Genomic DNA, 25,512 nt, shown 5'->3' on the forward strand with positions numbered 1-25,512 from the left:
CTTTCAGAAATGGTGTCTCCCTTTGTTTACTGAATCAGTAAATCTGGGATAGTTTTTGCTTGTTAATCAAAGGTGTTAAAGAGTTTTAGCCAAAGGGAGACCTGCGGATTTAGCTCACAGACGCTCTATGATCTAAGTAAGTGGTGGAACAGCTTGAGGGGCTGAGTGCCCTCCTCTTGCTCCTACCTTCATTGCTCCTACATTGTGTCATTCATTAAGCTAGCACTGGCGGTGAACACTTTTTATTAAAATATTTCAACAAATTACTTGTTTCACACATGCTTTAAAAAAATTCTGTTGATTATTTGGAACGAGATCATTGACATTTTCTATTTGAGTGATCAAAATAACTTCCACCCAATTACAGCAGCCACTGCAATCTGGAGTGGGTTGTTACTTCATAATAGTTTTTTGTGAAACTCCAGCTCGAGATCAGGGAGCTCAAATTCAATGATTCTCTGATATTTAATATCTCTGAACGTTCGCAATTTGTTCAAATGCATCTTTTCTCTGAAGAACGTGTTTAATCGAACAGAACTTTTTTCAATGAAACAACAAACTTTAAATGCTAGAAAACCAAAATAAAAGACAGAAATTTCTGAAGAAACTCAGCAGGTCCTGTGGAGAGAAGGCAAGGTTAACCTTTCGCATCCAGAGACCCCCTCTTCACCAAATTGTTTTCATGTTTTTGGCACAAGAGCTCACACCTGTTGAGATAAACAGTGATTACGTTGGCTTGACTCCTGTTGGAAAAAGGATTCTTAGCAGAGGTACTGGATGTTCGGAGATAGCAATTGAAGACCAACTGAAAAGCTATCTCCATCTGCTGCAAGTGTTGGATTCAGCGGAACGCCCACCGTAATGAACAATCAAATTCAGCGACAGCACTGGTTTAATATAAAGTGAGCACTTACTCCATTAACACCATCTAGCGATGCCCAAACGCTTGTGAACAAATATTGATCTGGAAAAGGCTGCTAACTGCCAAAATTTTGTTTAATATCTAAGAGACACAAGTCAGGACAGCGATTGAATACATTTCACTGGCCTCTGTGAGTGGAATTCCAACAAACACCCAAACATCTCAATCTGCTTTCTTGCACTGAAGTAACCTGATAAGAGATGGTGTTACATACCTCTCTAACAGGTTGTAAGTGAACACAGGCCACCTGGCACAGAATCAGGAACACTATACAACATCACAACAGACCTGAACACAATGAGCTCGACACTATCACAGAGAACAAAGCCCACCTGTTCTGACAGTACATAAACCATGTTAGTTATTAACACCTTCCAACAACCAGGGATTGTTCCAGAATGTTTGTACAATGAAAGTAACATTTCAACATTTATCCAAGAATATTTTGACAGCAGCTCCAAATTGTTCAAACTCTATGGGAATTACAGAGGAATAAAACTAGGAATTGCATTGCCATCAATTCACTGTCACTGGATTCCAACCTCGAACTCCCTTCCTCTTTCCCCCTGTGAATGTTGCTGCACCAGACCGTCTACTTAGTTTGAAAAAGATTAAAATGTTTTGAAGTGTAATATGACCGTTGCCAGTGACATTAAAAGCTGATAATAGGTTTTCAAATAAAAAGATGCAAAAAAATTCTGATTCTACATTGTGCCACTAAATATGTCCTGCATAACTGAGGCATAAAAGAATATATACAGCATATTTCCATCTGCCTCGCTCAATCAAATATCTCTTGTTGCCAACAACCAATTTCAAAACTCTTGCTAACTGCCTTTTGTTCCTGAAACGTTCGTTCTGCTTAGAACAACATAGTCAGGGCTCTCAATTCTGAGGCACCTAATCGAATATTGTATTTCTGGCCTATAAAAGTGGTTTTGAAGCACGAGATGAAATTGAACTGTCTGAGATTCAGGGATCCGAACTGGATAACTTACAAATGGCCAGGACCGTTGACAAGTTAGTCAGAGATAGCACTGAAACAAACTGTACAACAGACTTAATCCTAGAGGATACATTGCTCAACTCCTCACGTCACTGTAATTGACCATTCATCCGAGGAACTAACCAGTGGATTAATGTGAACAAGAATGTGTTCACAATGAACATAAATAACCACTGAGTTAATAAACTTAATAAGTCACTGTATTTAACAAAATTATTGAGGTGGGAAATATCACCAATTAAAGCACAGATCTGGAGGAAATGAATTATTCTCTAAATTATTTTTACATATTCTTAAAACGTTCCTTGAACTGTGGAGATTTTGCATGCACTGCATCAAGTCAATACTGCATTCCAGTGTGGAAAGCATTTCTGTTGAAGGAATCAGGGCAAGGTCATTTTCTTGTTAACTGCTTTTAATGAACGAAAATGTTTAAAAAGGTATGAATTGAAAACATGCTTCTGTCTGGAGTTGCCCGCTTTAACAGATGTCTAAGTAAATGTGGGCACTGCTGCCTCACAGATCCAGGTACCCAGGCTCGGTTCCAGCCTCGGGTGACTGCCTATGCGGAGTTTACACAATCTCCCCTGTGTCTGTGTGGAGTTCCTCCCACAATCCAAAGATGTGCATGTCAGGTGAACTGGTCATGCTATATTGTCCATAGTGTTAGGTGCATTAGTCAGGGGTAAATATAGGGTAGGGGAATGGGTCTGGGTGGGTTCCTCTTCAAACGGTCGGTGTGGACTTGTTGGGCCAAATGGCCCGATACATACTGCAGGAAATCTAATCCAAATGATTGTCACACTTAACTAATGCGAGCAGTTTCCTTCCGATCACTACATTGCAATAAATCGGTCAAGTATTAATTAAAATAAATATTACTCTATTTTCAGTGTCTGAATAAACAATGTGAACTGTTATCCTCTAGTTCATGTCTTCTGCAAATTTGTGAACTCTGCATACGTCTGAACACATCGATGTAAAATGAATTCTCTGCGTTTGCAGCAAGTATTCCCATGGTTTTAAGAGTAGAGTTCCTACCGTATGGAAACAAGCCATTTGGCTCAACAATTCCACACTGACCCTCTGAACAGTAAGTAGCCCACCCAGACCCATTCCCCCGAATTTATATTTACCCCTGACTAATGCACCCTAACCTAGACATCCCTGAACACTATGGCTGTGCTAAATTACACAATCACCTGACTTGCCCATCTTTTGGATTGTGGTAGGAAACCAGAGCGCCCGAAGGAAACCCACGCAGACACAAGGAGAATGTGCAAACTCCACACAGGCAGTCACCCGAGGGTGGAATCGAATTTGGGACCCTGGAGCTGTGAGGCAGCAGTGCCAACCACTGAGCCACCATGCTGCCCTGCGAGTTCATGGGTGGATTATTTTAATTAATTCAAAATTTGGCCTTGGTCACATAATTCACTATAGCAGTTGTTTCCGAAAGAATGACTCTTCAGTTGATGTTTTGTTGTAAAATGTAACTATTTGTTTAAAATGCACAGATTGGGAACACCTAAAGCACTGTGCAGATTAAATAATTCAGTTAATGTCTTATTTTTATCCTGCAAATCCAGATTAATCAGGGACATAACAATGAATTAACTCAAGTTACGTGTGAAACTGATCAAAGCAATGAAACTGATCTGTTCTTCATAGAATTGAGCAGAATTTCCAAATGGTCTTTGCCAATGATCTTTTCCAGCCAGAAAAAATATGTATGTAGTGTACAGCGGAATTGAAAGGTGTTTCTTGATCAATTATAACACAGTCATGGCATTTTTGCTCAAGAGCAAGGACTATTAGAACATTAGACTTTTGAAATGCTATTTCTATTTCTCTATGACTTGTAAACTGTTTAAAGACAGACCTTGTGATTGAACTAGATAGTGGAGTTCTAAATTTGGATTGTAAAGCATGGATTAGATTAATACTTAATTATTTATTTGAAGTAAAAATGGCGCCCGAAGGTATCTGTTTTCCCTTCATTTCTAAAACCTTTGCAATTTGCCTTTCACTTAATAGTAGGCTTTATGAAATTTCAACTCGCATGCTGACTGCATTGAATGAGGAACCTGAAGCGGTTCACTGTCACCAACCGTGTAAACATTGCAAAAACAATTAATGAAACCAGAAACGGTTTCCCAAATATAACACATTTAATATTACCCAAGCACAGTCCCTGTTCAACAGAGCAATAATCACCAGATCACAACACGGTGTGTTTGCAGCAGAACCAGCTCTGCAAACATTTTCAACAGAACCAAGAACATGATGTAACCTCACATAAAAATAACAAATTGAAGTCTAACAAAGCTGCTCAGAATCCAGCAAAACTAATGATTATATTGAATTGAAATAACAAGTCAAAACAACAACCTTGTTTGTGAGAGGACTTAACACTTAAAGCTGTAACGTTTCTGGCAACAGTTCAATTTATTTCCAACCTGCACACCCTTCTTGATCATGACAATCTTGTGCAAAGTACAGTAGAGCGGTTGAAGGCATATATTGATTAATCAATTCATGGTCAAAACAAAATTACTTGAATGGACAAATATTACCACATTATAATTTTAAGTTAGTTTCAATTACATAATCTGATCAATTCTGTAGTTTCAGATTTTAGTCCCAAATTTTATTTTGAATGAGGCTACTCAAAACAAAATTCAGCTAGTTTACAATTAGTACTGAGTTTTTTTAAAAAAAGTCAATATAATAAAAACTCGTTTTTTTCATTTCTCACACTTCCGGGTTTCTTCCTTAAGTTGGTATTCAGTTACAAATGGATGTAATGTTTTCAATCAAGCAGAGAAAAATGTGTCATATAAGTTTAACAAATGCAGAAATGATTAATGAAAAGCAAAAGAACTTCATAAATATTGGTAATGAACAGTAATCCAGAGAGTCAATCTCCTCACCAGAAAGAAAACACCAATTACAGAAAGCATGAAAACGCTGATCAATTTCACAAACTGAATAAGAATTCAATCAACTCAATTCAACAGAATCAAGGAAAATAAAATCAGAATCCAATCAACTCAAAACAACAGATTTAAATGAAAGATAATCAGAATCCAACCAATTCAATTCAACAGAATCAAATAAAACAATTTCAAAAGCCAATCAACACAATTCAACAAAACCGAGTAAAATCAAAGTCAGAATACAATTAACACATTTCAAACTGAATCAACTAAAGCAAAGCCAAACTCCAAGCAACTCAATTCAACAAAATCATGTAAAACAAACTCAGATCTAATGCAATATAGCACCGCAAGAAAATTGTATGAGTTTCTAACCTGCTTGTCATCAACAAAAATAACAAAATAAATGAGAAAATATAATCATGGTAAGAACATATATTCAAGAAATGAATAATGATATTTTAGCATATTTTAATCATGTTTGGTAATATCTTGAACATCTTTGAATTCTTAGCGTTTGTTGTTGATAATAAAACTCACAGTCAGGGGGTCACTAACATTAAACATTATTTATAGCTGACAGATTAAGAGACATTAGGTGTTTCAAGTAACCCAGCCACACAGAATGCCCATCTGATCAAAAAAAGAGATACACTGAGCAACTGACTCTATCATCACCATTTTAACTATTTGCTGAGCCTTAACTGAAGTGTATAATCAGTGTGAACAAAAATCAATCCGACCCAAACCAAACTCAGCACAGCATCTGAGTTTCAATTAATTCAGAAATTAGTCACATGAATAGAAAGTTTTTAAAAAGTCACTAGGAAAGTTCAAAGTTCTTACCTGAAGTCACTGTCACCATGGTCCCTTGGCCCCAGTATTCAAGATAGTCACAGTGTTACATTCTCTGGACTGGGTCACACAATAACTAGCTCTGCATAAAACAAATCAAAAATCTACCATCATTTTAAATTTTCAGAACCACAGGCAAAATAAAGTCACGATAAATCTTCATCACATAATTGCACTTGTGAATTCTGATCATTCTTGATAAACTTTAATACTGTTTTATCCTTCACAGAGTAACACATGAGCTGATTCTCAAAATTCCCAACGGTGTATTGATAATTACCCAACACTTTTACAAATTAAATAATGATACTGGCATTAAACCGCACAGAACTAATACTGCAGTGCAAGTTAAGGCAGTTTGTAGAAGTAATCACTGACTAGTTTCAAACAGTGGAGGCTGAATAGGTTTTTGTATTGATCATAATTGCAGTGTCACCCCAGTTGTACCCACTGTAGTATCACAATGATGTAGAACAGTACACTCATTCTCTGTTCTTTACTCTAGGTCTCAATTTTCATTTGAAAGAGCCATTTAGTACTGATCATGTTTAGAATTAATGCCATAGTTGACATAACAATTAGCAGTGATTTCCTGAGCTGTCAGATATATTAAAACTAACATTTTATCCGAGCATTTAATTGATGGAAGTGTTAGCAGTACATATGACATGTCCAAAACATTGTCCCATTGTGTCACCAGTTTGCTAGTTTAAATGGTACATTTCCTCTTTGATAGTTTTGTAAGAGGCAGCCTGAGGTCTGCTTCAGATCGCAGTTGGTATAATTGCATTTAAAACTCGTACTGACCGTCAGTTTATGATGGAATTGACAAAATGTTCCGTCGAGCTGTTTTTGAACGGGTCCAGCCTGGTTCCTCTTGCTGTGGTCTCTTGCACAGTAATAGATGGCGGTGTCTTCGATCTTCAGGTTCTCCATGTCCAACGCGAAAATGTTGTTTGAATTGTCTTTGGACGCAGTAAATCGATTCTTAATCGCTGGTGCATAGTTACTGCTGGATGAACTATAGTAGCTAACCAGCCACTCCAGACCCTGTCCGGGAACCTGTCGGACCCAGTACATGCCGTAGCTGCTAAGATCGAAGCCGCTGGTTTTACAGGTCAGTTTCAGGCTGCCTCCGGGACGGCCAGTTTCTGCCTCTGGCTGGGTCAAAACAACCTCCGACTGGACACCTTTAGAAAAGAAAACAAATAAACCATGAGCATTAATACAGATTAAATGATGGCTGAGTCTTTTACATTCCTGCGGTAGACTAACATTGAGACAGTGACAAAGACAAGACTTGAACAAAAAACACTCACATGATAAGAAAGTAAGGAATAAACTGAGAAAAATTGTAGACGCAATCATTCTGATAACTTGTGGGAAGCGGTTCTGTCAAGATCTTTCGAAACAGGGCCGATCCAGGAGTGTTGAATTACGGTCTAGTGCCCAGGATTTATATGGCCATCGGAAAGGGCAGGTTTACAGCTTCCGCCTCTTGGTTTCCTGCTGGAGGCTCAGACTGGATCCTGGTCTCAGCCCGAACACATGGGATCATGTATTTACGAGGTTACGCTGAAACATGGACATATACACATCTTGGGATATTTATTTTGCTGAATAGCTTCGTTGGGAGTGTTTTTATTTAAATGGTGGAAGTAAAATTGAGTAGCTTCAGGTCTGTTTCACATGATAGTTGCAAGTATTTTGTTTAAAAAAAAACAAATTCATTTGGATGTTAGCTCCCTTTATTTCTACATTCATTCACAAGCAGATAAAACTAAAATCAAAGTTCAAACATATTACCAGCTAGTAAAACAATTGAGCTTGTTTTCCCAAGATACTGCCAGTCTCTGTCCCACTACAAAATAATATGTAATTCATACTAAACATTTCAAAATTCAATTTAGACCACTGAACACAGAGCGTGTCCAAAGTGATTATATTTAGAATATTCAATTAGAAGTTAACTCCCTTTAATTCTACATTCCACCACAAGCAGATAAAGCTAAAAAGAACTTCAATAATAGTATTAACCAACAAAATTAGTGACTTTATTTTTGCTGTCACTCAAAGTCTCTCTCCCTCTCACTTTACAAAATAAGATACCATTTCTAATCTGCGTTTCTAAATTCAGTTTAGGCAACATAATATGGAGCATGTCTAAAGTGATTATGTTCAGAAGGTGAGTGTGTGTCACTAAACAGTTTGGACCCGGAGATTAGAAGCACCTCCTTACATTGCAGAATGTCTCTCCCTGCATCTTTTTTTTCAAATTGCTCCGACCCTAAAATGCATAATAAAGGAAAGCTGTGTGCCTGAGAAACAAAAAGTGAGTTGGCAGTGATACATAACACCGAGGTAAACTTTTGAAAGAGCATCTAATGAACAGTCCATAGATCCATATCTAACAGTCTGGGTACATCAGGAATGTTTGGTTAAATTAGAGAGTATTACAATAATCATTACCACGGATGTAGGTTATAAACAGTACATGTCTCTGCTCACTGATAGCTCTGAAAGGGGCAGATAACTCATGAAAATCAGTAAAATTTCGCTGTTACACTCAGTTTTAATGAGATGCATGAATCCGAGAATGGTGTAACAAGTGTTGTGAGTTTGAACCAATTCAATGTTGCTAATTTACTTTGAGATGATAACAAATATTACTGCAATGTGGGATTTTGGATCTATTAACTTCATATTCAGGAGCTTTAAAGATACTCAATAACAGGCTGAACTAACCAGAACGTCACTGCCTTCAATGTCCTGTTTTCTGACAGTCACACAGTGAATGCTGTATTTAGTGACTTTCCTTTTTAAAGAAGAAATGCCAAGTGAAATGTATCCATTGTGAGTAAGTGGGAAAATATCGTTTGTTTGGTAGGATTTTACTTTAGTTTATTCATTTTCCCTTTAATAGGCCAGATACAATAGTTGGCAGCAATTAAACTGACTGCAGAAAAGGTCCTTGAGTTCCCAGTTTCATTTACTGGAAGCAGGTGGAGTTTCTGCAGTGGATCAAAGATATTTTGTCTCACTGTTGACCAGTTGGTGGAAAGCAAACTGCAAACCATAACCACCGCCTCCTCAGAAACAAATCGACTCAGCAACAATGCTGGAGGAAAGTTTATTTTTCAGTTATGTAACTTGGAGAACTAGTCCCTCCTCTCATTGAAGGAAATATTCGCAGAGTCTCAGACACAACCCTAACATCAACAGTTCATTCGAGGATCACTACAGCACTGTTTAATATTGAGAAAAATTGAGAAATAGTCAGAGTCATGTAGTGATACAGCATGATTACAGACCCTTCGGTCCAACCAGTCCATGCCAGTCATAATCCCAAACTAAACTAATCCCACCTGTGTGCACTTGGCCCATATCCTTCCAAACATTTGATATTCATTTACTTATCCAAATGTCTTCTGAAGGTTGTAAGATCATCCCACACAAAAACCATTCTCTGTGTAAAAAGTTGTCTCTGATATGTTTTTTTTTAATTTTTCTCCTCTCATTGTAAAAACATGTTCCCTATTGTTGAAATCTCCCACCATAGGGAAAATTCGCCAATGCCTTAGTCAAAAATTGAAAACAATCCCAGCTCCAAACATTTCCAAAATATCACTATGGATCTTCCTCGAGTCCAAAAAAGATTGTCCCCTTTGATCAATGATTTGTAAAATTTACTCGTGTATCTACTGTGATAGACGTTTTCAAATAACTTCTTAAATGCAAATGGTTTACATCAATCGGATTAAAGTAACATTTCGTGCACTACCCCACACACATAAAAAAAACTAGTTTGTTAACATGATTTGCTCTGAGGAAGTCTATGATGGATTCTTTTATCAAACAAAATCATTTCCACTGTTGTGAGCGCTCGTCTATCTTCTGTGCAATGGTGTGAATTTTAAGTTGTGTCTGACTGCAGATGAAACTGACTGATCTGGGTAAAAGTATAGTTTGTGCCTTTCACATTGTTGATGTATATTGCTGACTTTAGTTGAATAAAGAGGTGTTGTCCCAGGCATCGTCTGGCACCATTAATTAGACCATTAATTTCCACATCACTAGCCAGATTATCAGGTGGAGTTTATTGATATGTGATATTTTTGAAACGAAAGCTTTGTACATTTCCAGTATGAATCATGTCAATTAGAGCCATTCACCTTTCCACTCATGGCTTGATAAACTTATATGAGGTCGCCCCCCCCGAACTCTCACCCTCCAGTGATAAAGGTTCCAGTCTATCTGGATTACCAACGTTGGTTCTGTTCCCTCACATTCTGCTGTTTAAGATCCTCCTGTCACCCCAGGTCCACAGACAGTGTCCATTGATACCAGTTCAAAGAAATGAAAGGAACTTGTCCCACCATATTTTTCAATTTTCTTTGGCTTCAAACACCATCAAAAATAAATGTTTGTATCATTGCTGATTTATGGGAGAATGCCGTGTACACAATATCTGCTGAAATACCTACCATACCATCCTGAATCTGGTTCGCAGGTTCATCTGTTGCTCACAAACGCAACCAGACATCAGGGAACAATGAACATCACCCACACCCAACCCTCCACCATTCCCCTCTGTACTTTGCACTTTGTGAAATCCGTGTTGTCGATAATCAGTTAAAAGAAAGTTTTTTTTTTAAACTTTCTTAATTCATGTTGCTGATCTTGGCTGAGTAAAGGTATGTTGCTGTCAGCATTTCTGGGGAACATGTCTGCATTTTTTTCATGTCAGTTTACAATGATATTAAGTCAAGAATTGTCAAAATGTCCTGAGAAACAACGTTTAGAATTGGGCCTATTAGCTCCTCAGGGCTGTACCAACTGTTTGAATATTGATACAGTTCTGCCCCTACTTTTTCCCCAGAAGCCAGGATTTACAGCATTGGAGATCATATCTATGTTGATAATGGATTAGACCCTACACAATATTCCCGAATGTTTACAGTGCTATCACCTGCAGGGTTATGGACAACATGCTATAAATTGGGTGTTGGCTGGAAGGCTCTGTCTTCACGTGATACAGGTGCGATGGGCGAAGTGATCTCTCTCTGTCATGAAAACTTTCTACTACTCTAAATTCATCTTTCCTACTTTGTCTCGTTCAAAGACTCTTCATACCAGAAATATTCCAAGCATTCATTTCAATGAGAACAATACACTCCACCTGATAGTCTAGCTCGTGATTTGGAAATTAATGGTCTAATTAATGGTGCCAGACGATGCCTGGGACAACATCACTTTATTCAACTAAAGTCAGCAATATACATTAACAATGTGAAAGGCGCAAACTGTACTTATACCCAGATCAGCCAGTGTCATCTGCAGTCAGACACAAAATTCAGACCATTGCACAGAAGACAGGCGAGCCCTCACAACATTGGAAATGATTTTGTTTGATAAAACAGTCCATCATAGACTTGCTTAGAGCAACTCGTGAATATTGCTTGATTTCTTTTTGTGTGGGGTAACACATGAAATGTTACTGTATTCAGACTGATGGGAACCATTTGCACTTCAGGTTATTTGAAAACGTCCTTCATAACAGATATGGGAGTAAATTTTAGAAATCCTTGATCAAAGGGACAATTTTTTTTGGATTCAAGGAAGATCCATAGTGATACTTTGGAAATGTTTGGAGCTGTGATTGCTTATATTTTAAACTAAGATATTGGCATACAGTGCACAACTTCACAATTTGCTGTAACATTAAATTCGCAACCACTGTGAACCTGGAAGGCGATGGTTCAGAATTTAACAAGGACCTAACAAGGTTCGTGAATGGACCAACGAATGATTCATGAAATTTAACAAATGCATTTCTGAAATGATTAATTTAGCTAGAATGAATGTAGAGACACAAATTCACATCTCTGTTTGCATTTCAATATACTATAAATCACTTTTCTATTATATCCTAAAATACTTGCGTCTTCGTTCATATTTAATAAACTGTATCTTGTTCCGAAGTTAAGATAGTTTCTTTATTTACTTCACTCAAGACTGTATGCTGTATTCTTGCCTCAGTATTGACCAAACTCGGTTTGGTGCCAGCTTATATCACTTGAGCTGCTTTTTCAGGAAGTGAATCTCTCCACCTGTTATGGCAAAATAATCTGTCCATGCTTAGTTCAAAATAAATCCTGTTAATATATACCCAAATTCAGACTCGGTTATTTCGTATTTCTTCATTGGAAATGAACAGAATATGACAGATCTGTTCTTGGTGGAGTGGGAGAGGAAGTTAAAGTGTTCAGCCACGGGGCCGTGGAGTTGGTCGGCATGGGTGTCCCAGAGATGTTCTCTGAAATGATCAGCAAGTTAGTGTCCTGTCTCCCTGATGTAGAGGAGACCACATCAGGTGGAACAGACACAGCAGATGACATTTGTGGAAGTATAGATACATTTCTCTGGATCATTTGGGGCCTTGTCGGAGGTGAGGGGGAGATGTGGGCGCAGATTTTGCACTTCCTGTAGTAGCAAGGGAAGGTGATAGGGGTGGGGAGTGGGCTGGTGGAGGGGCATGGACCTAATGAGGGAGTCGCGGAGGGAATGGTGCCACCGGAATGCGGATAGGCGTAGGGAGCGAAATATACCCGAGTGATGGGGTCTGTTTACAGGCGGTGGAAGCAGCGGAGGATAATATGATGTATGCAAGGTCGGTGCATTGGAAGTTGAGGACCAGGAGGGCTCCCTGTTGAGATTGGAGGAATGGGGTTCAAGGGCATCGTCGACCACGTGGGAGGGGAAATTGCAATTTTTGAAAAAAGAGGTTATCTGGGATGTTTTATGGTGGAACTGGTCCTCCTGGGAGCAGGTGCGGTGGAGGCACAGGAAGTTACAATAAAGGGATGGCATTTTTCCAGGAGGTCGGGTGGGAGGAGTGTAGTCCAGGTAGCTGTGGGAGTCAGAAGGCTTGTAGTAAATGTTTAGTTGGTCACTGGAGATAGAGGTGGAGAGGTCTAGGAAAGGGAGGGAGGTGTCCGAGATGGTCCCTCTGAAGTTTAGGTCAGGGTGGAAGGTCTTATTAAAGTTGATGAACTGTTCAACCTCCTAGTGGTAGCATGAGGTGGCATTGATACAGTCATCAATGTAGCGGTGGTAAAGGTGGGCAATGGTACCAGTGTAGCTGTGGAAGATTGACTGTTCCACATATCTGACGAAGAGGCAGGCATAGCTGGGGTCCATACAAGTGTCCATGGCCACCCCTTTGGTTTGGAGGAAGTGGGAGGATTGAAAGGAAATGTAGTTGAGGTTGAGCATGTACTGCTTGGGTTGGCGTGACAGGAAGAAACGGAGATCTTCGAGGCTGACATCATTGCGTTTTGATATGTGCAGGGCCTGGACATTCTGTTCATTCTGGGGCTTATCAATTGCTTGCAGTTATTATGGAACTGCAAGTGCAATGGCTGGGAACTCAGAGAAACCAATGATTAGGTCTTCTGCTTGAAGCAAATTTTGACCAGAACAGTTAAACACCACAATGCTCGCTGTAGGAAATGCCAGTGCTGCAACTTTTAATAATATTTGAAACTTTGTTAAAAACAGGGATTTTTTAGTCATAGTTTCTGAAATAATCAAGAAAATAATTAACCGTTAGAACAAGCTCTTTCAAAGAGAGAGGATTTGCAAAGTTTGAAACCATACAGTGCTGTGGTTTATTTGAATTCAATGTCGGTCAGAGTTAGATACTGACAAGGTGATCTCTCCATATATTGATTCTGTTAATCTGACACACCGACATACCTGTCTGTACAAAACTGTATTATTTGTTTAGTTGATCAAAATTTAGGCATGTATTCGGCTGGGGAGGTGATGGATACCGAAGGCAGAATCAAAAACTGGGAACATTAAATCTGAAGACAGAGTAACAAGGAGTACAAGATCAAAGACATGAAAAGGTGCATATCGATATGTTCCAGACGTTAGTGAATCGAATGAGCTTGTTAGATGGTCGAGAGACTCGTCCAATGACGTCCTGGAATCAGACCATGAAACAGAGATCGAAATGTCGATTTGCAGATGTCACTTCAATGTGATCGCTTCACACTCTGTGTCCTGACATAGGCCACATTGGCAGATGTTTCCGCCAGATTGCATCCCCTGGGTTTATTTTCTGATCAGGAGTGAGATGTGTGGCTGGCTGCTGGCACATAGAAACAGGAAGTTGCACGCCAGCTGAGAATGATACATCAGGCGCTACTTTCCGTATTATCAGCACAAACTTTCTTCCTACCTCTGAGGGTGAACACACACTGACAGGGTCAAGAACAAACGGAAAGATTGCTGTTGGTCTCAACATTGTATTCAATTCCATTCCCATTTTCCAGAATGAAACAGAAGAGACACAAGATTATTTCAGCTAGAGTAAATTATCCGTCAGAGAGATAGGAAGAGTTAACATCGGGTGAAAGGAGCTAAATGACAATATGTAGTTTCGCTCATAAACCTATGTTTAAAAGTAGAAAGCTTGAGGGAAGTTAATAAGTAAATCGAAGAGACAGCATTCATTAAAAGTTGGAAAAGTAAAGTTTAAGCAATAAAATTCAGCATGGTAACTCTTCTTATCTCTCTGACAGATAATTTACTCTAGCTGAAATAATTTTGTGTCTCTTCTGTTTCATTCTGGAAAATGGGAATGGAATTAAATACAATGTTGAGACCTACTGCAATCTGTCCGTTTGTTTTTGACACTGTGGAAGTGATATCATATCGGAAGTGGTTGATTCTGTTTTGTGGAGAGGCAATGAGATGTGACATCGGGTGTAAAAAGTGAATGTAATGCTTCTTGACTTCTATCAGGTTTTTGACCAGATCTTGCATCTTCAATAAGGTAAGGGTTCATGGGATCTGGTGCAGTTTGGTAAATGCATCAAAGGTTTATTTGTTGGCAGAAGGTAATGTTCGAAGGTAGTCATTATGAAGACATCTTGTGTCCAGTGGCTTATTATATGACTTGGTGCTGGATCCTTTGATGTTTGCAGCGTATATGAAAGGTCTAGTCAAGAATGGAGCAATTTTGATCAGTAAGTTAAAAGATGAGGTGAAAAACGTTTGGTTTTGCAATTAATGAGGAGGAAAGCCAGTATGACATCAATGACCTTGCCTGTCGGAGAGAAGAATTGAAAACAGAACATTATATCCTAAAGTCTGTGAAGTAAAGCATTTTCAAGACTAACAATTTAAGCGAATATATGATGTATTGTTGGAATCTACAAAATACAAAGGATAAGCGATCTTCAGGAATCCTGAAGAAGGGCTCATGCCCGAAACGTCGATTCTCCTGCTCATTGGATGCTGCCTGACCTGCTGCACTTTTCCAGCAACACATTTTCAGCTCTGATCTCCAGCATCTGCAGTCCTCACTTTCTCCTCGATATTGTGGCTAGACCATTAACTCAGGAAGCTGGGGTCTGAGCCCACAGTGCTGCCACATCGAGTCGTGAATTAAGGTTGATAATTAAACAACTCATTGAAGGAATAAGCTCCACAGATATTCCCTTGCTCTGCTTTGGAAAGAACAATACATCAGTGCAAAAGGTAAGGCTGGAGCATTCACAGCAACCTTCAGCCAGATGTGCCAATTGTCTGATCCATCTCAGCATCTTCCATAGATCACCAATATTACAGATACCTGTCAGCAGAGAATTCGCTTCGCTCCACGTGAAATCAAGACACTGTTGGGCGAGTGGCACTGGTTACTGCAAATGCTATGGAGCCTGACAAAATTCTGGCAATAATACTGATGACTTGTGCTAGCCAAGCACTCCCGCTACAGCTACAACACTGGCATGGACAATGTGGAAAATAGGCCAGGCATGTCCTGGGCACAGAAAACAGGTCAAACCACCCTGGTGAATTACTGCCGCATCAGTCCATGCTCAATCATGAGTTAGGTGTAGGAAAGTGCTTTCCACAGTGCTATCAAGCAGCACTAGCTCAGCAATAACCTGCTCGTGACATAAAATGTGGGTTACGCAAGGCCTACTCCGCTCATGACTGAATTACAGACTTGATTTAAACATGGACAAAGAACTGAATTCCAGAAATGAGGGGAGAGTGACAGCCTTTCACATTAAAGTCACATTCGACAGAGTGTGATATTATGGAGCCGAGCAAAACTAGATTCAATGGGTATCAGTTGACAACCTCCCTGCTGCCTGCAGTCAAACCTCCCACATTGGAAGATGGCTCTGCTTGTTAGAGGTCAGTCGTCTCAGCCAAAGCAAATCTCTGTTGGAGTTCCTAAAGAAAGTGTTCTTGGCCCAATCATGTTCAGCTGCTTCAGCAATGCCTTCCCTCCATCAGAAGGTCAGAAGTGAAATCTGCATTGATCTAGCACCTTTTCTGTGACTCCTCAGTCCACATTCAAACGCAACAAAATCTGGACAATATCCAGACTTGAGCTGACAAGTGACAAATAGCATTCACACCACAAAACTGCGAGACAATGACCATTGACAATAGGAGTGAATCTAACCAAAACCCCTTGACATTCAATAGTGTTACCTTCACTGAATCCCTCACCATTGGCATCCTGGGTTTTATTGTTCATTAGAAATTGAGCTGGACACTCCATATAAATACAATGGTTGTAACAACAGGACAGAGGTGAGGAATACTGCAGCGAGTAACTCATCCTTCTGACTTGCAAAGCCAATTGACTATTTAAGAGACAGAAGTCAGGAGAGTAATAGCACAGCTCGCCCCTTGATTGGATAGGAGCAACTTCAATTGCACTCAAGAAGTTAGGCATTGTCCAGGACAAAGCATCCCACTTGATCAGCAGCACATCCACAAGTGTCCATTGCCTCCATATCTGATGCTTAGTACCAGCCGTATGCTGAAAAATGAGTTGCTGGAAAAGCGCAGCAGGTTAGGCAGCATCCAAGGAGCAGGAGAATCAACGTTTCGGGCAAAAGCCCTTCTTCAGGCATACCTGCCGTATGCACTATCTAAAATACTGCACAGCAGAAACTTAGCCACTTTCTTAGACAGTACCTTCCCACTACCACTTGCATCTCGAAGGACAAGAATAGCAGATACTTGGGAACAGTACCACTTTAAGCTCCTCTCTAAACCACTCCTGACATGGAAATATATCATCGATCCTTTACTGTAACTGGGTCAAAATCTGGAACTCCCTTCCTCAGGCCATTTTGGAACATGTTATTTCAGAAAGGCAGCTTTCTGCCATCTTCTGAAGGACACCTACAGACAACTGAAAGCAACCACCGTGTTCCATGAGTCAATAAAAAAAATCATTGAAGCTAACATGACAGTTTGAGAAAGTGGTTGAGGAGGCATTATGGGTATGTAATAAGCAATCGAAAGGTTTGGAGCAAAGTTCCAGAATCAATCTCTACCATGGTAGCTTCAATTAATGAAAGAGTATGAAATGAAAATGCTGAGGTAATGAATGATAATCACAGACCTACCAAAGTTTTGAAACATGTTACATGGTTCAGTATTGTCTTTCAGAGGAGGAGGTGTGACTTTCCTACCTGGCCTGCCTACCTGTTCAACAAAAAGTTCCTTTCCTGTGCCGAACCTGACTAAGAAAGTGAGGACTGCAGGTGCTGGAGATCAGAGTTGAGAGTGTAGTGCTGGAAAAGCACGGCAGGTCAGGCAGCATCCAAGGAGCAGGAGAATCAACGTTTCAGGCATAACAGCTTCATCAGGTATCTTAATGAAGGCCTCATGCCTGAAACGCCGATTCTCCTGTTCCGGATGCTGCCTGACCTGCTGTACTTTTCCAGCACTACAGTCTCGACTGAGAAGCCATTTAGTTGTAATAAAGCTTAAGAAAGATCAACCATAATTAGCCGAGTAAGATGGCAGGCCTTCAAAAAGGTAGCTGATGACCACCTTCTTGGGATATGTGACTAACATTTTCATAAGTCATTGCAGAATTCAAAAATGCAAATTATGGTGAGTCAGGCTGTTCAGACAGAGTCCGGTACACATTTAAGATTGATGATTGGATGCAAAGTCTCCTGTGGTGTTGCTGTGAACAGCAAGAGAGTTCTTGCCAGTATTGCACTCCAACTTTTGTTCATGAAGTAAAGTGTCAGATTTATTGCATTTCTGTGCTTTCTGTGCATTTCCCACATTAGGATCACAGTGGTGATATCATGAGACCAGTATTCTCGAACTCCAGTTTGATGTTGAATGGCCAGGGTTTGGAATACCATCGTTTGCCCAGGGTGAAATTTGAATTTAAAGAAATCCTGGAATCGGAAAGAAAGCCAAATGGTGACCATGTAGCCCGAGTCAATGGAAAAATACATAAACAGCTGCTGCACAAATGCCAATGCATCTGTCACCTTTCCATGGTCTGGCCGACATGAGATTCCAGACCCACTGGGAAGTAATTGACTGTGTTCTGAAGTGGCTTTAGCAAGTTATTCAATGGACAATTGGGGATAGGGACTCATCGCTGACCCTAAACAGAAAATAATACGTGTAACAAAACCTCACAACAACTATATCAATTAAATGTAATTGTTGCGGCAGTTCCTGATATTCATGTAAAGTATTTCACGTGAATGTTCTAACACACACTTTGAGTGATGTTGCACCGTCTAAACGGACTACAATATAAATCATTGGTCATTCAGAGTAGATCCAGTTCAACATTGAAGTTTAAATGCAGAATTTTCAGCACTGAATTTTTAACCAAAATAAAAGTTTTCAATAAATAAAATCTGTTGCAATTCGTCTTCATAAATTTGTATTCACTTCTACAAATGGTCAATATTCTTAAAATATACTTGTTTCTATTTGAATCTTACCAACAAATCACTTTGTTCATCTGGCTTTGCTGTCATCACCACTTCCTTGAAGCCAATTAAGCATTTATGTAAATAAACACAGAAATAGGATTCTCAGAATAGATTACAGAACCACAAAACCCGAATTTATATTTCCCCACAAGCACAGCACACGAATTGTGGAAAAAATGCAAATAACTCAATGGATTCCAATACTAATTGATGTTAGGACTTTTTAATACATAAGTTGTATGGTTGTTGAATGACAGAGATATCAGTTGTCATGTTTAGTCAAAAGTCTATAATTCAGAGATACATTGGCACAGCTAATATTTCTGTCTCTAATTTTCTCTCTTCCCCTCCTGCCTTCTCCCCTTTTTTTCTTTATATCTGATGCCGTGTTTTGCCTCTCCACAATCGGAAGATATTTTCCTTAATAACCTGAAGCCAACACCTCACCAACATATTCTCTCAGCCAAATTCATCCATTTCATTAGAGATTAGATTACTTACAGTGTGGAAACAGGCTCTTCGGCCAAACAAGTCCACACCGCCCCGCCGAAGCGTAACCCACCCATACCCCTACATCTACATTTACCCCTTACCTAACACTATGGGCATTTTAGCATGGCCAATTCACCTGGCCTGCACATCTTTGGACTGTGGGAGGAAACCGGAGCACCCGGAGGAAACCCACGCAGACACGGGGAGAACGTGCAAACTCCACACAGTCAGTCGCCTGAGGCCTGAGAGAGATTTGAGTCAAGATTTTCTCAAAAATCTATCTGAGTATTGAGTGATCTGGAAATGCTTGAAGGAATGAGGCTGCAAGACTGTGATAGCGTTTTCATTGTATCTCAGCAGTATTATTCTTGGCTGAGGAATGTTTAATGGTTCAGGGCAATGCTTATTTAGACTATAATTAACCTTTACTGCACATCTCATGGAATGTTTAATATTGTAGAGGTCGATTTATTCTGTATCGACTCTGTGTTGTACCTACTCTGGGAGGGTTTTTTTTAGGGAATCCTGGACGCAGCTCTACTCTATGTCTAAACCAAAATATATTTGACATGATTGCATTGGACAGCAGAATATAGAGGGAGATTTACCCAGCCCATTACATGAGCTGTACAATCACAGAAAACATTTGATGTAGCCGTGTAAAGGGGCTTGGACTCCTACCCACTGTCTTTCTGATCTTGAAATGCTTGATACCAGAATAAAAAGAGAACAACACTATGCATCGAAACTTTGTTATACAAGTAGATTATCATCTACAGGCACATACGCAAATCATCTATGAACAACCCTTGCAGTGTTTAATGGATGAGTGCTGAGAGAGCTTTAATATGCAATACGTGTCTATTCCATGCAACACATGCCGACAGTGTGTTTGATATGGTAGTTTAAATGTAGTTTTGATTTGTCTTTAACCTTTTCTGTGACAGTCGTGGTTGTGTTTGACAAATATTCAGCAGAACTGGAGGACTCCATGACTATAAATGCAGTCACTGCATTCGAGGCAGAATGCAATGCCATCAAACAGGGAGAAAGATGATCCCTGATTTTTTTCATGATGAGGAGAGATTGAAGCAGCTGGGCTTCAAACATGAAATTTAAATGAGGCCGATATAATTCTGAAAAGAGTAACTTCGAGCAAAGGTCAATGATAGGGAACCAGAAGCAGCTTGTTCAGCTAATGGAGTTTGGTCTTCCAATCAATGACATCATGGCTGAACTGATAATCCTCACCTTCACTTCCCAGTGTTTTAACTGTAAGCATTGATTCAATTACCAAATCAAAATCTGTCCATTTCAGCCTTCGAAATACTGAATGACCCAATCTCGACAGTCTTCTGTGGAAATGAATTCCACAGATTCACAACATTCTGGGAGACAAAATTCTCTTCTGCCTGAAATTTGTGACCTCTAATTCAGAGATTCTACTCCCTGGTCCGAAACTCTCCCACAAGAGGAAACAACATTTCTGCATTTACGCCATCAAGTTTCCTGAAAATAATAGATGTTTCAGAATGTTACCACTGAATCTTCTATTTTCCAATGAGTATAGACCCAAGCGATTCAATCTCTACTCTCAAGACAGTCCCTGCATCTTCAGGATCAGTCGACTCAACCTCGTGTGGATTGTCTCACATTCCAGTGTACCTTTTCTTTGTGACAGGAATCCAAAGAACAATTCACAGTATTCCAGCTGTGGTAAGAATAGTGGTTTTTTTCAGTTTTAACAAAGATTATAGTCATACAGATATCCAGCAAAGAAACAGACCCTTCGGTCCAACTGCACTGACCAATCCCAATCGGACTGAGTACCACTTGCCAAACATTTGGCCTATCTTCCTCTAAATGTACCTGTTCATACACCCATCCAGGTGCCTTTTAAATGCAGTAATCAATGCCCCGCATGATTTTATAGGTCTTGGCCAGGCCACTCCTCAGCCTCCTTTCCTCTCACTGCAGGGAAAAGAAAAGCCCCAGCCTATTCAGCCTCACCTTATACCTTAAACACTCCAGTTCCAGCATCATTCTTGGAAATCTTTTCTACACCCTCTCAAGTTTCACAAAATCCTTCATAGAAATAGTCAGCCAGATTTGTCTGTAATAATTCTAAATGTGGCCACACAAACGTTCTGTAGAGCGGAGACATGATATCTCGACTCCTACACTTAATGTTATGACCGATGAAGGAAAGCATGCCAAACACCATCTTCCCCACCCTGTCTCCCTGCAACTCCACTTTCAAGGAATGATTCATCTGCACCCTTAGGTTTCTTTGCTCAGCAAAACTCCAAGGCCCAGCCATTAATTGTATAAGTCCTGCCCTGGTTTGCCTTACAAAAATGCAACACCTACATTTATTTAATGAAGCATGGGTTCATGAAAGGCAAGTCATCTTTAACTGATTTATTGGAATTCTTTGAGGTTATAACGAGCGTGGTAGACATTGGGGAACTGGTGAACGTGGTGTATCTGGATTTCCAAAAGGCATTCAGCAAGGTGCTGCACAAAAGGCTGCTGCATAAGATAAAGATGCACAGTGTTACGGGCAATGCATTAGCATGGACAGAAGAATGGTTAACTACCAGAACGCAAAAATTGGGGATAATTGGGTGTTTTTCTGGTTGACAATCAGTGGCTAGTGATGTGTCTCAGGGATCAGTGTTGAGACAGCAATTATTTACAATTGTTGGGACTGCAATTGTTTACAATTCAGATAGATTGCTTCAAGTTAGAGACCCAAGTGTAGAGTGTTGTAATTCACAGAAGCCACTTAAATGAGTGATAGGGCAAAGTGTGCAGAAGGATATAGACAGGCTAAGTGAGTGGGTAAGGGTCTGGCAGATGGAGTACAAAGTTAGTAAACGTGGAGGTCATCCGTTTTGTTAGGAACAATAACAAAATGGACTACTTTAAAATGGTGAAAAGTTACAGAATGCTGCTGTGCAGGGGGTGCCTGGGTGTTCTTGCGCATGAAACACAAAAGTATGGTTTGCAAGTACAGCAACTAATTAGGAAGACAAATGGAAGAATGTCCTTCTTTGCCAGTGGATAGAGTTTAAAATTAGGAGCTGCAGCTGTATAGGGCGCTGGTGTGGCCACACCTGGAGTACTCTGTACACTCTTGAGATGGCACTGGGGTGGGGTTTGCTGAGGAGGTTGACTGTGTTGATTCTGGAAATGAGGGGGTGGGCTTACGAGGAGAGATTGAGCAGACTGGGATTATACTCATTGGAATTCAGAAGAATGGGGGACCGGGTTTGTAAAATTACAAATGGGATAGATAAGACAGAAGCAGGGAGACTCAAAGTTTGGGAGAAGATTTGTAGCTCGGGTGCTCGTTGTTGTGGTTCTGTTTGCCGAGCTGGGAATTTGTGTTGCAAACGTTTCATCCCCTGTCTTGGTGACATCCTCAGTGCTTGGGAGCCTCCTGTGAAGCGCTTCTGTGACGTTGTCTCCGGTATTTATATTGATTTGTATCTGCTGCTTCCGGTTGTCAGTTCCAGCTGTTCGTTGCAGTGGTCGGTATATTGGGTCCAGGTGGATGTGTTTGTTGATTAAATCTGTGGATGAGTGCAATGCCTCTAGGAATTCCCTGGCTGTTCTCTGTTTGGCTTGTCCTATAATAGTAGTGTTGCCCCAGTCGAATTCATGTTGCTTGTCATCTGCATGTGTGGCTACTAAGGATAGCAGGTCAAGCCAACGTCTTCACCCAAAGGGTTGTGAATCTCTGGAATCCCCTGCCTCGTGAAGCAGCTGAGTCTAACCTGTTGAATGTTTTAAAGGTGAAGATAGATTTGTGAAGAGTAAAGGAATGAAGGGTTATAGTGAGAGGGTGGGTAAGTGGAGTCTCAGTCCATTGAAAGATGATCCACGATATTATTGAAAGGCAGAGCTGACTCATGGAGTCAGATGGCCTCCTCCTGATTGTATTTCTTATGTTCGGATGTTGTTATGTTCTAACAGGCCTCCAATTCCAACAGTAATGCTCTCTGACCACTAAATAAAAACTGAAAGAACTGTGGATGGTGTGTATCAGAAACAAAAGCAGAAACTGCTGGAAATACTCAGAAGGTCTGGCAGCATCTCTGGGGTGAAAGGCTCACCAGTTTATGGTTCCCTGGCTTTTCCATACAACTTTCTTCAATAATGCTGCCCCATTAGTCACTCTCCAGTCTTCTGGCATCTCACCTATGATTATCAACAATACAAATATCTCAGCAAGGCGTCCAGGAATCTCTTCGCTAGCTTCCCACTAAGTTCTGGGAAACATCTAATCAGGTCTCCAGGATTTATTTCCATTTTTCTACTTTAGACCTCCAACACCTCCTTTTCTGTAAAATGAACTCATTTTAAGATCACATTATTTATTTCCCAAGTTTCTTAGCTTCCATGCTCCTGTCTACTGTAAATATTGATGCAAAATATTTGCTTAGTGTTTCAGCCATCCCCTGTGGTTCCATGCATGGAAAGCCATGTTGATCTTTAAGGCCTGTATTCTCTCCTTAGTTATTCTTTTAACCTTAAAATAATTTTGGAATCTTTTCGGATTCTCCTTAATTCTATTTGCCATAGCAATTTTATGTCCCATTTTTCCCTCATGATTTGGGCGGCACGGTGGCACAGTGGTTAGCACTGCTGCCTCACAGCACCAGAGACCAGGGTTCAATTCCCGCCTCAGGCGACTGACTGTGTGGAGTTTGCACATTCTCCCCGTGTCTGCGTGGGTTTCCTCCGGGTGCTCCGGTTTCCTCCCACAATCTAAAGTTGTGCAGGTCAGGTGAATTGGCCATGCTAAATTACCCATAGTGTAAGGTAAGGGGTAGATGTTGGGGTATGGGTGGGTTGCGCTTCGGCGGGGCGGTGTGGACTTGTTGGGCCGAAGGGCCTGTTTCCACACTGTAAGTAATCTAATCTAATTTCCTGTTTAAGTATACTCTGACTGCCCTTATACCCTTCTCAGGATGCACTCAATCCCAGCTGTCTATATCTGATGAATGCCCCCTTCTTTTTCTGGACAGGAGTTGCAATTTCCCTCATCATTGAGCTTTCCCCATGCCTTGCCCTTCACACAAACAGAAACATACCATCACTGAACTCTCATCGTCTCATTCTTAAAGGCCTCCCACTTGTCAGCCGTCCCTTTACCTGTGAATAACGTCCCCCAACCAACTTCTCAAAGTCTAATACCATTGAAACTGGCCACACTCTAATTTGAAACTTTCATTTTAAAATCAATTCTATCCTTTCTCATCATTATTATTAAACCAATAGAATTATGATCACTTTCCCTGAAGCATGCCCCTATGGACACCTCTGCCACTTGCCCTGTCTTGGTTCCCAACAGAAGGTCAAGTATTGCGAACTGTCTAGTATGCATCCACATATTGAATAACAACATTTTCTTGTGCACACTTAACCAATTTCTCCACATTCCAAGATCTTAACGCTACCCCAAACTCTGTTTGGAAAGTTAAAATTCACGACCATTATCCGTTTTTTCTTACAGATAGCATAATCGCTTGTAAATTTCCCATTAGCTATTAGGAGGTACATTTTACAATCCCAGCAAGGTCATCACCTCTTTCTTATTTTTATGTTTCATCCATATAACTTCACTGGGCAGTCTCCAAGACATATCCTCTCTACATCAAGCTGTAATGTTCTTTCTAACCAAAAACACCACTCCATCTCCTCTCTTGCTCCTCTGTCTATACATTCTATAGCATCTATATCGTGGAACATTAAGCTGCCAGTCCTGTTCATCCCTGAGCCACATTTCTGTAATGGTAATGATATCCTTGTCCCACATTCCCATCTATGCCCTATGTTCATCTGTCTCACATGTTAGGCCTCTTGCATCAAAGTAAATGCAGTTTCGCAGCCTTCCCTCGCTCTTGCCAAACTGTTATCTGCCTTGACCCATAGAACTGCTCACCATATCTCACCTCAAACATTTCTCTTTTCTCACGATCTTGTTGGTTCCCACCATCCCACTTACTGGTTTAAAACCTTCAGCATACTGCTAGCAAATTTCCCCACAAGAATATCTGTCCCCTTCCAATTCAGGTCCCTCTTGTACAGGTCATTTCTATCCCTGAAGAGATCCCAATTATTGAAAAATGGGAATCCTAACCCCTGCACCAGCTCCTCAGCTACACATTAGCTGCTGTATCTAACTGTTCCTAATCTCAATATTCCATTAGTTTTTAAACAAACCCCAACATGACATTTGCCATCTTTATTGACAGTTGAAATTAAAAGCTAACTTATTGTGGTTCGGAGATGCAGACTTCCTGTAGATTTCTGAATTCAATCTCTATCTTGCCTGTTAAAATGCATAACTTCACGGTTTATGTCTGTTCTCATTTATTTCATACACATTACATTATTATGCCAAGCTCCTTGTTCACTCTCTTGTCCTATCTGTATCCCTCCGCAAACTTCTTTTTGTGTCATATTCACCACTTGTCTCTGCTCCAATTT

The 25,512-nt window shown here is 40.2% G+C and overlaps 1 gene segment (V, D, J or C); it reads right to left on the bottom strand.

Annotated features, from left to right (window-relative positions):
- Window positions 1-13,050, bottom strand: part of LOC140492686 (Ig heavy chain C region, membrane-bound form-like) — a 32,227-nt gene extending 19,177 nt beyond the window's left edge. Inside the window, 3 exon segments of the C gene segment in view lie at window positions 5,714-5,757; window positions 6,612-6,912; window positions 13,002-13,050. Coding sequence covers window positions 5,714-5,757; window positions 6,612-6,912; window positions 13,002-13,050 — 394 coding nt within the window.
- Window positions 13,051-25,512: the final 12,462 nt, after the last annotated feature.

Source organism: Chiloscyllium punctatum, chromosome 21 (genome assembly GCF_047496795.1).
Source record: "Chiloscyllium punctatum isolate Juve2018m chromosome 21, sChiPun1.3, whole genome shotgun sequence".
Taxonomy (NCBI): domain Eukaryota; kingdom Metazoa; phylum Chordata; class Chondrichthyes; order Orectolobiformes; family Hemiscylliidae; genus Chiloscyllium; species Chiloscyllium punctatum.